Genomic DNA, 11,350 nt, shown 5'->3' with positions numbered 1-11,350 from the left:
CTATGGAAGATGCTTGTACCTTGTCTCCCCTATTCTGCCTCCCAGCATGCAGGTCTCCCAGTGGTCCCCCTTGGTCCTGAGGTCCTGAGGAAGTTGTTTCCAGGAAATGTCCTTTCCCTCCTCTTCCATGGGGGCATCTTTCTCCCCCAAGAGAACTCAAGGGCAATGCCCAGCTGGAAGGGACTGGACTCTAGGGTTAAGCACCATGTGCACCTCTTGGAAGAGAGAATTTGGGGCTGGGGGGTGCTTCCTAGCTGAGCCTGGGATTTGGGGTGTGACAAATCTAGGTTCTGATTCATCCCCCAGTCTGTCCTTTGGCTTTAGGCAGGTTGGCTGAACCAGCACTTAGCTTCCCCGTAGGTACTATGCATGCACTAATCCTACCTCCCCGGACAGATGAGAAAACCAGAGGGGAGAAAAATGAATGGGATGCAAACAGTAGGTGCTCAGTATGAGGTTGGCCCTTCCCCAACAGATGTCAAGCTTGTAGAGATGGGGGAAAAATGGGGGACACAGGCAAAGATGAGGCAGAATTTATTCTCATTGTGGGTAATTTCAAGAGTCAGGATGGAGACCACATAGAGGCAGATCCCTTAGGACCCTGAGTGGGACCCCACGCTAGAGTCAGGGGCCACACTTTTGCAAGTGCCAGGCCCACTGTGCCTCCATGACTGTGAGGATCCAGAGCCCAGAAACCGGGTAAGAGTGGGGTGGGGGTGGGGAAGAAGACAGGACTCCCCCCGCCCCAGATCGTGTTCTGACCATGTTTCCGACTTCCATAGGAAGGAAGAACAGCTCGGCTATATAGTAATATAATATATAGAGGTGTAGAGAGCTGGCCGCGGCACCTGGATGGGGCTGAGACTCCCCGAATTATTGCAGGAGGGAGAGGGGGCTCAGTGCTGGTGTCCCCGCGGGATAGCTGTGTTGGCTATGGGGAGGGGGGGGCAGGGCTGGGGAACTGGGCTCGCCCCTCCCTCTGGGGCTGGCAGGGGGCACACGGTGGGGTTCCTGCTACCCTGCCTGCCAACGGCCTCCGGGATGGGGCTTTATCACCCTGGGTGCTTTTTATGTGCTTTGAAGACCATTTTTGCATTGTCAGGAGTGAGGAAAAAATATTCTGACATGGTAGAAAAGAGATATTTACATACCCTGGTGGGCCGTAAGGGGGAGGTCAGTGTGAGGGGGCGGAGCTTCCAGGGCACCTCCACCCCCAGCGCCCACGTGGGATGGTGTATGGGGACAAGAGCCTTGGCGGGAGGCAGGAGCCCTGACTCTGCCACTTGGTTGTGGTGCGACCTGGGACGGGGCATCACCCCTCTCTCCAGGCCTTGGTCTCCCCATATGCTACAGGAAGGGCTGGGCTGGGGGCTGAGAAGGTAGGATCCTCTGGTCCCTGATCCTAGGCCTGGGGGACAAGGGGGAGGTGTCAGGGCTGGGCAGTGAAAGGTTGGCGAAGGGACTTTGAGTGAGGAGACCGGGGCCGTGGAGGGAAGGCATCAGAGGCTAGAGTGGGCTGCTGAACCCCTGGCCCTGGCCAGGCAGCCAAGCCCAGCTGAGGGCGTCTCATGTGCTCTGACACGATGCCTCCATGAAGGCGGCCAGCGGGACTGGCCGGGAACCCTGTTTTCCCGTTGAAGCAGCGGTGGGAGCTGGGTGGAGGCTGCAGGTGGCCTCCTCAGCTAGAGGGAGGACCCAGACCTGAGATACAGCCAGGGTGGGCTCACCCAGGCAGAGATGAGGGTGGGCCTGGTGCTGGTGCAGTTCAGAAGTGGCCCCTGGCTCCAGCCTCCAGGCATGTGGGGATGTAGGGGTGTACCTCTCCCCCATCCCCGTGGGTGCTGGACCTGGCGGTGTCACACACTGAGTTCCCTGCTCACACATCTCCTCATTCATGACACATCATCCACCATCACCCACATGTGCCTCCAGGCTTAACAGATACACACACGCTCATAATATGCATACGTCCATGCTGAGACCCGAAGGGGTGGACACACATGATCACATATTGTTCACACGGGATCCTCTGATCTTGTGAGAACACCCCCCACCACACACACACGCACACAGAGGCAGGCGAGTGACGTCCCTGTTGGACTCTGTGGCGTGGAGGCCCCTTTTCTCTCCGGAAAAGAGAAGGCGCCTGTCCTGGGGGACGAGTGTCCTGGCCAGGGTGGTCACCAAAGGCCCCTTCCCAGGCACCTGACCCCTGATAACTCCAGGTCCTGTGGCAGAGTCTTCAGCCCCGCTAGCGCCCGAGAGGAGGGCAGAGGCCTGGGGCCGCCCTGCCTGCTGCCAGCCCCGCACGTCCTCTGCTGCTGGCATGACCTGGGGAGGGCTTGGTGGCCATCTGGGCCCTGCCGGCTGTGCATCAGAGGTGCCGGCGGGGCCCCTGGGTGCTGGTCAGCTGGGCCCGCATGGTCTGAATGCTGCCCAGGATCTTCTTCTGGTGACCCATGAGGGTGATGCCCAGGGCACGCACGTCTCTGTGAAGGAAGGGTGCTGCTGGCCAGTTGGACGTGGGAGGCTGGGAGCCGCGCACACAGCCAGGGCCATGGATCTGGACCTGTAGCCTCCCCGGCGGCCCTGCCTCTGGGTCCCCGCCCCTGCCCCCACACGCATAGGCCCCCAGCCCCACCCATCACTCACTGGGCGTTCATGCGTAGCACCATGCCCAGAGAGGAGTAGCCGCCCGCAGCGAAGTGGTCTCGGTACCGGCCCATGCGGATGGAGTCCAGCCAGTCCCCCACGGTGAGGCCCCCGCCGCCACCGCTGCCCACTCGGAGGTCAAAGCAGCTCCGGGCGAAGGCAGGGGGTGGGCACCTGAGGCACAGGGGCCTTTGGTAAGTGGCCAGGGGGTTCGGGAGGTTGGACCCCCCAGTAAAGGCAGGCTGAGGAAGGGGTCAGGAAGGGCAGGGGCCGGGGGCCCAGGCTGGGCCTGGTCCGGGTGTCAGGGCCAAACTGTCCCAGGGACAGATCTGGGGCAATACTGGGAGGCAGCTGGGCCTCGAGGAGCTGGGGTGGGCACGAGGCACCTGCTGACAGTGGCGGTGGCCCTGAGACTCTCGGGGCTGCGGATCAGCGCGTCGAGGACACTGACAATCTGGGAGAAGCGAGGCCGCTGCGCCCGGTCCTTGTGCCAGCAGTCGAGCATGAGCTGGTGCAGGGCGCGGGGGCAGCCCATGGGTGCGGGCAGGCGGTACCCCTCCTCCACGGAGCTGATGACCTGTGGGGGATCAGCGCTGGGCTCAGCCGTCCCTCCTGGCACCCCAAGTCTTCACCGCCTGCGGCCCTGCCAGGCCCGGTACTCACATCCCGGTTGGTCATGTTCCAGTAGGGCCGCTCCCCGTAGGCCAGCACCTCCCACATGACCACACCGAAGCTCCACACGTCGCTGGCCGAGGAGAAGGTGCGGAAGGCAATGGCCTCTGGGGCTGTCCAGCGGATGGGGATCTTCCCACCCTGCGATGGACACACAAGAGTCGAGGGGCTGCCCAGGCCTGGCAGGGTGTCCCCCGAGCCCTCTGAGTCAGAGAGCTAAACACTGGAGTCCTGTTTCCCAGTCCAGAGGGACAACACAGCCCCCACCTTCCCAGAGCACCTGTCCTGAGTGAGGCCCCTCAAGAGCCGCTGTGAAGACGAAGGAAGGAAGGAGTGAGACACCTGGCATGAGCAGGTGCTCAGCCAGTACCAGTCACAAGCCAAGGGGGCTCAGGGGCCACAGCCTAGTCGTTTTCCAACTCTTCCTCTTCCTTCTCTTCCCCCACTTCCTTCTCCTTCCTCCTTCCTTCCTTCCTCCCTTCCCCCTTCCTCCCTTCTTTTCCTCCTCCCTTCCTTCCTTTCCTCCTCCCTCCCTTCCTTCCCTCCTTCTTTCCTCCCTCCTTCTGTCCTTCCTTCCCTCCTTTCTTCTTTCCCTCCCGCCTTCCTCCCTCCCTTCATTCTCTCCTTCTTTCCTTCCTTCCTGCCTCCCTTCTTCTCTTCCTCCCTCCTTCTCTCCTTCCCTCCTTGCTTCCTTCTCTCCTTCCCTCATTCCTTCCTCCTTCTCTCCTTCCTTCCTTCCTCCCTGTCTCCCCCACTTCCTTCCTTCCTCCCCCACTCCCTCCCTCCTTCTTTCCCTTCCCTCCTTCCTTCCCTCCGTCCCTCCTTCTCTCCTTCCTTCATTTCTTTCCTTCCTCCCTCCCTCCCTCTCTCCCTCCCCTCCTTCCTCCCCCTTTCCCTTCGTCATTCCCTCCCTCCCTTCCTTTCGCTCCCCTTTCCCCTCCCCTCCCCTCCACACTCCCCTCCCCTTCCCTTCCTTTCCTCCTTTCCACCTTCCTTCCTTCCCTCTTTTGCCTCCTCCTTCCCCCCTCTTTTTCTTTCCCTCCTTCCCTCCCTCCTTTCTTCCTCCTTCCCTTCTGCCTTCCTCCTTCTCCCTCCCTTCTTTCCTCCCCTACTCCCTCCCTCCTTCTCTCCCTTCACTCCCTCCTTCTTCGCTCCCTCCCTCTCTCCACTCCCTCCTTCCTTTCCTTCCTTCTTTCTTTTGTTGTCACAGGATCCTTTCTCCATGTGAAACCTTACTCAGAGGCTGTGGGACAGAGGCTAAGGGAGGGCTCCTGTTGGGGCGGGGTGGAAACTGACCCCTGTGCACTCAGCTGCTGCCTTTAAGGCCGCCCCAAGGCACTTCTAGAGAGGTCCAAATCCCCATGGAACACGTTTGAAAACAGCTGGGTTTTAGGCAAACTTTAGAGACAGATGTGAGTCTGGGTACAATTCGGGGAGATTCCAACCCTCCTGAAGTCTCCTGGTGAGTGAGTGACCGTGGGGACCAGCCCTGGGGTCTCCCCTGGCCACCTGGTGACAGAAGAAAGGCAGGCAAGGCTGTTCCCATTTCCCAGAGGAAGGCACTGGTGTGAAGAGGAGAAACAGGATGTGCCCCAGGTTGAGGGCCACCCCAAAACTGCCAACTTCATTCAACTACTTGCAGAAGAATTGTCGGGCCCTGGGTGCCACCGGCGCCACCTCCCCCCTCCCCAGTCTAGCCGGAAGGAGTGTGGGCGACGCACCGTGGTGGTGTAGGCAGCATCCGGGTCATCCTCCAGCACCCGTGAGAGTCCGAAGTCAGACACCTTGCAGACCAGGTTGCTGTCAACCAGGACGTTGCGGGCGGCCAGGTCTCGGTGGACGTAGCCCAGGTCTGAGAGGTAGCGCATGCCGGCACCCACTCCTCTGAGCATGCCTACCAGCTGCATGATGGTGAACTGCCCGTCGTGGGTCTGCAGGGGGACACGGCTTGGGCTTCAGGAAGGCCCAGTGAGGCGCCTGGTCCGTGAACAGGAACCCCTCCCATCTGTAGAATGCTCTAGATGGCGCTTTGCAATTTACCAAGTGCTCCATGCTTCTGAAGCACCTTGCAGTTAAGGGTTATTCTCCTGGTCTCATTTGCCCTCACAGCAACCCTGCGAGGTAGGTGGGGCAGCATGACGGCTTACCCATTTTGTGGAACGAGAGATGGAGGCCCAGAGAGGTTAAGCTCTGTGCCTAAGAGCACCCATCAAAGAAATTGCAGGGCAGCAGCTGGGAATCCCGCCGTCTCCACCACAGCCAGCATGTCCCCCAGCTGGGTGGGTCCTGGATTCCCACAGAGGCACCTCCCTCGGCCTGTGTGCGGGGCAGCAGGACCGCATGGAGCAGAGGGACTTTCATGCAATGGGGGCCGAAAGGCAGTTTGACTGGCTGACTGTGAAGACCTCCTCCCTATACCTGCCTCCCACTCCCCGGCCTATGGTGTCCAAGCCAGGGAGGAGGCTTAGAGGGCTTTGCACTATCTCCCAAAACCCAGACTGAACCTCCCTCCCCAAGCCCATGCAAGAGGCAGGGGTGGGACACGCACCCTCAGGAAGACGTCCAGGGAGCCGTTCTCCATGTACTCCGTCACGATCATTGCCAGGCGGCCTGGGGCGGGCAGTGGGGAGAGGGTGGCTCTTGGTTGGGGCTCAGGGCTGCTGATCAGAGACCCCAGGAGCATACTGCCATCCCAGGACCTGTGCCAGCACTGGAAGCCCCAGGGTGCCTTGGGTTTCCACTGGGGTCCCAGGCTCTGGGCACCCCGAGTCATTTGGGGACCTGAACCAAGAGGACAGGGTCAGGTGGGGCAGAGCAGGATGGATGAGGGGATGGACCCAGAGGCCTGTCCAGGCAGTAGGGGAACTGCAGAGGGAGGCTGTCCTCGCCTGGCACCTACCGCGGGTGACGACACCCTCGAGGCGGATAATGTTGGGGTGGTCGAATTGCCCCATGATGGACGCCTCACTCAGGAAGTCCCGCCGCTGTCTCTCCGTGTAGCCGGCTTTGAGGGCCTTGATGGCCACGGGCACATCCCGCTGCCCTGGCACCCGCAGCCTCCCGTAGCAGACTTCCCCGGACTCTCCTGCAGGCCCCGAGAGGGGCAGGTGGGGAGGGGGGGCAGTGGGACCCTCAGACTCCCCCAGGGTCCCAGGCCCTTGTGCCCCCTGGGCCTGCCAGACCCTTGGGTCACACGCTTCCTCTGCCCTGGGTGCCCCCACCTTGCCCCGTGCAGTCCCCGCCCTCACAACCCCTGAGACTCACCAGAGCCGATGATTTTCTCGATGTGGATCCTAGAGGCCTCGATCTCCCGGGTGAAACTGCGGCCTGCCCGGCCCGGCTCCTCGTAGGTGTGGGGTTCCGCATAGAACTGGGGCTCTGGGAGCTTTCCCGGGGGGTGGTGCAGGGGTAGGAAGACAGGTGGGGGTGCTGAGGGGCGGGAGGAGGCCCTTCAGTGGGGCCCAGGAGGGATTTCTCTCTCCCAGCAGTCCCTGGGCCTGGGATGGGTCTGGGTGGAGTAAGGGGTGTCTCTGGGAATCTCTGGATGTGCTAGCAACAACCCGCACCCCATAAGTACTTCCCACGTGAAAGCGGGGTATCTGGAGTCGCTCTGGGATTTCTATGGGGCTGTGGAGTCTCCAGAGAGTTCTGGGCATGTCTGTGATTTTCTGGGGTCACTTTTACAGTCCTTGAGATCTTTCTCAATTGTTCTGGAGTAGGGATGTAGCAAAAATAAGTTTTTGCCACAAGGGTCAACTTTGATTCATTGAAAATAGTTTCTGGCCAGGCGCATTGGTTCACATCTGTAATCCTAGCACTTTGGGAGGCTGAGGCGGGTGGATCACTTGAGGTCAGGAGTTCAAGACCAGCCTGGCCAACATGGTGAAACCTCGTCTCTACTAAAAATACAAAAATTAGCAGTGAGTGTTGGTGCACGCTTGTAGTCCCAGCTACTTGGGAGGCTGAGGCAGAAGAATCGCTTGAACTCTGGAGGCAGAGGTTGCAGTGAGCTGAGATTGAGCCACTGCACTCCAGCCTGGGTGACAGAGTGAGACTCCATCTCAGAATAAACAAACAAACAAACAAACAAATAAATAAATATAAAAAGTAGTTAAGGAGGAGTCTGAGGCTGCACCCAGGCCTGGTGGGAACTGACACCATGCTTGATGCTAATGTCTGCCATGGGCACAGGAGTGGGGCATGGAGGAAGGCGTCCCCAGATTCGCTTTGTTGTCTGGGATCTCTACAGGATCCTGAAAATCTCTCCGTAGTAGGGGTTCTTGTCAAAGAGTATATGAACTCCCACTCCGAAATCATATACAAATGTGTGCCCTTCCCTGGGGAGAGGATCTCTAGCATCCTGAATGTAGTCTGAGAGTCCAAGAGGCATGAATGGCGCTGCCCTCTGGGACACCAGGTCTCTGTGACATCCTGGAGTCTGTCTCTCAGGCTCTGGTCTTTTCACTGGGCACCTTCCTCCTTCCCATCTGTGCCACCCCCAGTCCAGCACTGGGTCCCCCTGTGGCCTTCCCTCTGCCCCAGACCTCTGGGCCCCTGCACTCACCCTGTCCATTCTGATAGTGCATCTTCTCCTCGTCCGAGTCCTGGAAGGCCTTGCTGTAGCCACAGTGCCTGCAGAGGAGGGCACCGCCCTGCCTAAGGCCAGGCCATCCCTAGCCCACGACCTGACCCCAACCAGGGGACGAGTCATGGCTTCTCTCTTCATGCCCCTTCCCCTTACAGGTCAGCTCCTGCTCCTTACAAAGTCTGCAGGGGAAAGTCCCTGACCTCAGGCTCTCAACCCAGCTAAACTGTGACCACCGTGACAGTCACAAGCACTGTGCGATCCTCAAAATGCCGAGTCCACCTGACCCTCTTGGCAAAGTCTACGATGCTGTCAGCCCAATGTTATATGAAACCACTGTTGGTGCGGCATTGGGAGATGAGGCTTCTGTGGCCAACGACACTGGGTGACCTTGGCCAGCCCCTTCCCTTCCCTGGGTCACCATTTCTCCATCAATTAGATGATCCTCATTGTCTGGAACCCCAAGCCCACACACTATCCTGTCTCTACCTCCCTCCAAAATGGAGTGGAGAAGACAAAGTAACTGAGAGTATGGGCTTGAGTTTGACAGACCTAGGCTCGTGTCCTAGCTCTGGCATTTATCAACTGTGTGATTCTGGCAAGAAGCCTAGCCTCTCTGATCCCCAATTTACTCACCTGCAAAGTGAGGTCAGAATCTCTACATCACTGGCATGTCATTAGGTTAAATAAGGTGATGTATTTGTAAGTGAGCCAGCCCCAGGCACACGGGGACCACCGGCTCGGTGGGGCTGGGGGCAGGCAGGAGGTACAGCACTTGAGAGGAGGGGCTGGGTGTGGCTGGGCCAGACCACCCACCTCTTCTTGCAGATAAGCAGGAGCAGAAGCACCACCAGGCCCGTGATAAGAGTCAGGCAGATCCAGACAATGGTCCTGGTGTCATAGCGGGGCCCTGCAGGGGAAAGCCAGGGTTGGGGGACCAGGCTCTCAACCTTGGCCTTGGGCCCAGGGGTCTGGCAGTCCTCTGAGCCTGCCTGGCTGGGACCCTGGGGCCAGTGGGGAGCCTGCTTAGCCATGAGCCAGCCCAGAGTCAGGGCGCAGGCCAGCTCCTCCTCTACTCCCACCCCACCCTCTCCTAAGCTTCCTCTTCAAGTTCCTGAGACCTGGATGCCCCGGCTTCCTAATGCTGGTGCCGCTGCTTCTTGGGGCTGTGGGACCGGGGAAGACTCGTGTGTCCTCCGAGCCAATAAACGCCTGTCCTTCCTGTTATCCTGACAGTGACAACACGGAGTGTGCTGAGAGCTGTATCTTCAAGCCTCAGTAAACCCTCCCCACATCCCTTCCTGGGAGACCCCAGCATTATCTTCAGTTTTCAGATGGAAAGCTGAGGCTCAGAGAACTCAAGGAACTGACTCGAGGCCACACAGGTGGTCTTGAGGGGGTGCCAGGCCTACGAGCACCGGAGGCACTCAGACACCCAGCGAGTGCCAGGTGGGTGGTCGCGATCTCTGTCCCAGCTCCAGCACGCGGTGGGTGCACATACAGGAGACCCTGACTCAGGCTGGAGATTGGGGCAGGAGAGTGAAAGGGACAGCCTCGAAGCCAGAGGGTCCCAAATGTGACAGTGCCTGGGGATCACCAAGGGCTTGTTAAAACCCAAATGGCTGGGCCCCACCCACAGGGTTTCTGAAGGGCTAGGGTGAGGACTGGGAATTCGCATTTTTGGTAAGTCCCTAGGTGAGACCAGTGCTGCTGGTCCCAGACCCTGACACTGATCTCAGTACCAGCCATTGTGTGTGGGGTGCTGTCACCATCTCTGCCGCCTTAGGTGAGCAACTGTCCTTCTCTGAGCCTCGGTTTTTCATCTGCGAAAATGCCGACAGAGGCCGGGTGCAGTGGCTCATGCCTGTAATCCCAGCACTTTGGGAGGCCAAGGCAGGTGGATCACCTGAGGTCAGGAGTTCAAGACCAGCCTGGTCAACATGTTGAATCCCCATTTCTATTAAATACACAAAAAATTAGGCTGGCAGTGGTGGCTCATGCCTGTAATCCCAGCACTTTGGGAGGCTCAGATGGGTGGATCACAAGGTCAAGCGTTCGAGACCAGCCTGGCCAAGATGGTGAAATCCTGTCTCTACTAAAAATACAAAAATTAGCTGGGCATGGTGGGGGGGCGCCTGTAGTCCCAGCTACTCAGGAGGCAGAGGCAGGAGAATTGCTTGAACCTGGGAGGTGGAGGTTGCAGTGAGTCGAGATCACACCACTGCACTCTAGCCTGGGAGACAGAGCAAGACTCCATCTAAAAAAAAAAAAAAAGTAGTCGGGTGTGTTGGCTCAAACCTGTAATTCCAACTACTGTGGAGGCTGAGGCAGAAGAATCCCTTGAACCCTACTCAGGAGGCGGAGGCTGCAATAAGCCGAGATCACGCCACTGCACTCCAGCCTGGGTGGCAGAGTGAAACTGTCTCAATTAAACAAAAAACTCCGACAACCCCACTTGGTAGAGCAAGCAGAGCAGAAATCCTGCATTGGCACCAGCTTAGCCCGCACTAGCTCTCTTCTCGGCCACCCCCCAACCCCAGGGTCCTGGCACCTGGGCTGCTCCATGCCCATGCCCGCCTCCTCCCTGCACTCACGGGGTTTCCCGGTCTCCACCTCCATGGCCTGGCTGAAGCGGCCACAGCCTGCCGAGGTGCGGGCTCGGACCTGGAACACATAGCGCGTGCCTGGCTTGAGGCCGGAGACGGTGGCTCTGGTGGTGACGGCCTTGAGGGTGGAGTAGCTCTGCATCTCCTTGTCCTGCCACGGGATGGTAGTCAGTGGGCCCTGCCCTGATGGCCCAGCCCCGCCCACTCAGTCCTGCCCATGGTACCTTCTCGTAGTACTTGATCTCATACTCCAGGATGATGCCGTTGGGCTGCTCAGGCTCCTGCCACAGTAGCGAGACGCTGGTCTGCCCTGCCCGCTCTTGCCGGATCACCACCACCTGGGACGGGGCTGGGGTGGCCAATCCCATCAGATGGGCAGATGGGAGACAAGGGGTGGCCTCTCTCCCACCCCTTCCCAGGCTCCACCCGGGGATCCTGGTTCCAGCCCTGCTCAGCTTCCTGACAGTCCTGCCCCAGCCCCAGGACAGCCAGCACCCTCCAGTTCTCCCAACAAATCACTGGTGGCCACTTGGGGTCAGTCCCCTGGGGTTGGTGTGGCCTGGCATGGTCTGGGATGCTAGGGTTGGCTTGGCCAAGAAGAGGTTTGAGTCTCGCTCTCCAGCCCAGGGCCTGGCATGGACCAGCTGCTTGGGAGTGCTTGAGGAAGGAGGAAAGGTCAGGCGAAAGAAGTGCAGAAAGAATGGAGGAACGGGGCCCTTACTGCCTGGGTTTGGAGGGCGTAGCTGGGACAACTCGGGATGCTGAGGGAAGGGGGTGAGCTGAGCCCCAGGTACTCACACTTGGTTGCCCATCCACCCCTCCCTCCTTGACGGAG

General features: G+C 59.4%; 1 protein-coding gene across 1 annotated transcript in view; it reads right to left on the bottom strand.

The window, feature by feature from the left end:
* Window positions 1-518: 518 nt before the first annotated feature.
* EPHA8 (EPH receptor A8) overlaps window positions 519-11,350 on the bottom strand; it is a 33,848-nt gene continuing 23,016 nt past the window's right edge. The window contains exons 5-16 of the mRNA XM_011945532.1: window positions 10,740-10,864; window positions 10,504-10,666; window positions 8,726-8,819; window positions 7,889-7,956; window positions 6,589-6,753; window positions 6,224-6,409; window positions 5,873-5,934; window positions 5,046-5,255; window positions 3,316-3,465; window positions 3,039-3,229; window positions 2,653-2,826; window positions 519-2,489 (exon numbers count right to left, since the gene is read on the bottom strand). Of these exons, the coding sequence (XP_011800922.1) occupies window positions 2,375-2,489; window positions 2,653-2,826; window positions 3,039-3,229; window positions 3,316-3,465; window positions 5,046-5,255; window positions 5,873-5,934; window positions 6,224-6,409; window positions 6,589-6,753; window positions 7,889-7,956; window positions 8,726-8,819; window positions 10,504-10,666; window positions 10,740-10,864 (1,703 nt within the window). The 3' untranslated portion in view covers window positions 519-2,374. The remainder of the gene's footprint in view (window positions 2,490-2,652; window positions 2,827-3,038; window positions 3,230-3,315; window positions 3,466-5,045; window positions 5,256-5,872; window positions 5,935-6,223; window positions 6,410-6,588; window positions 6,754-7,888; window positions 7,957-8,725; window positions 8,820-10,503; window positions 10,667-10,739; window positions 10,865-11,350) is intronic.

Source organism: Colobus angolensis, unplaced genomic scaffold (assembly GCF_000951035.1).
Source record: "Colobus angolensis palliatus isolate OR3802 unplaced genomic scaffold, Cang.pa_1.0 Scaffold240, whole genome shotgun sequence".
In the NCBI taxonomy this organism is placed as follows: domain Eukaryota; kingdom Metazoa; phylum Chordata; class Mammalia; order Primates; family Cercopithecidae; genus Colobus; species Colobus angolensis.
Note: the sequence above shows the minus strand (reverse complement) of the source record. Positions and strands in the feature narration are given on the sequence as shown.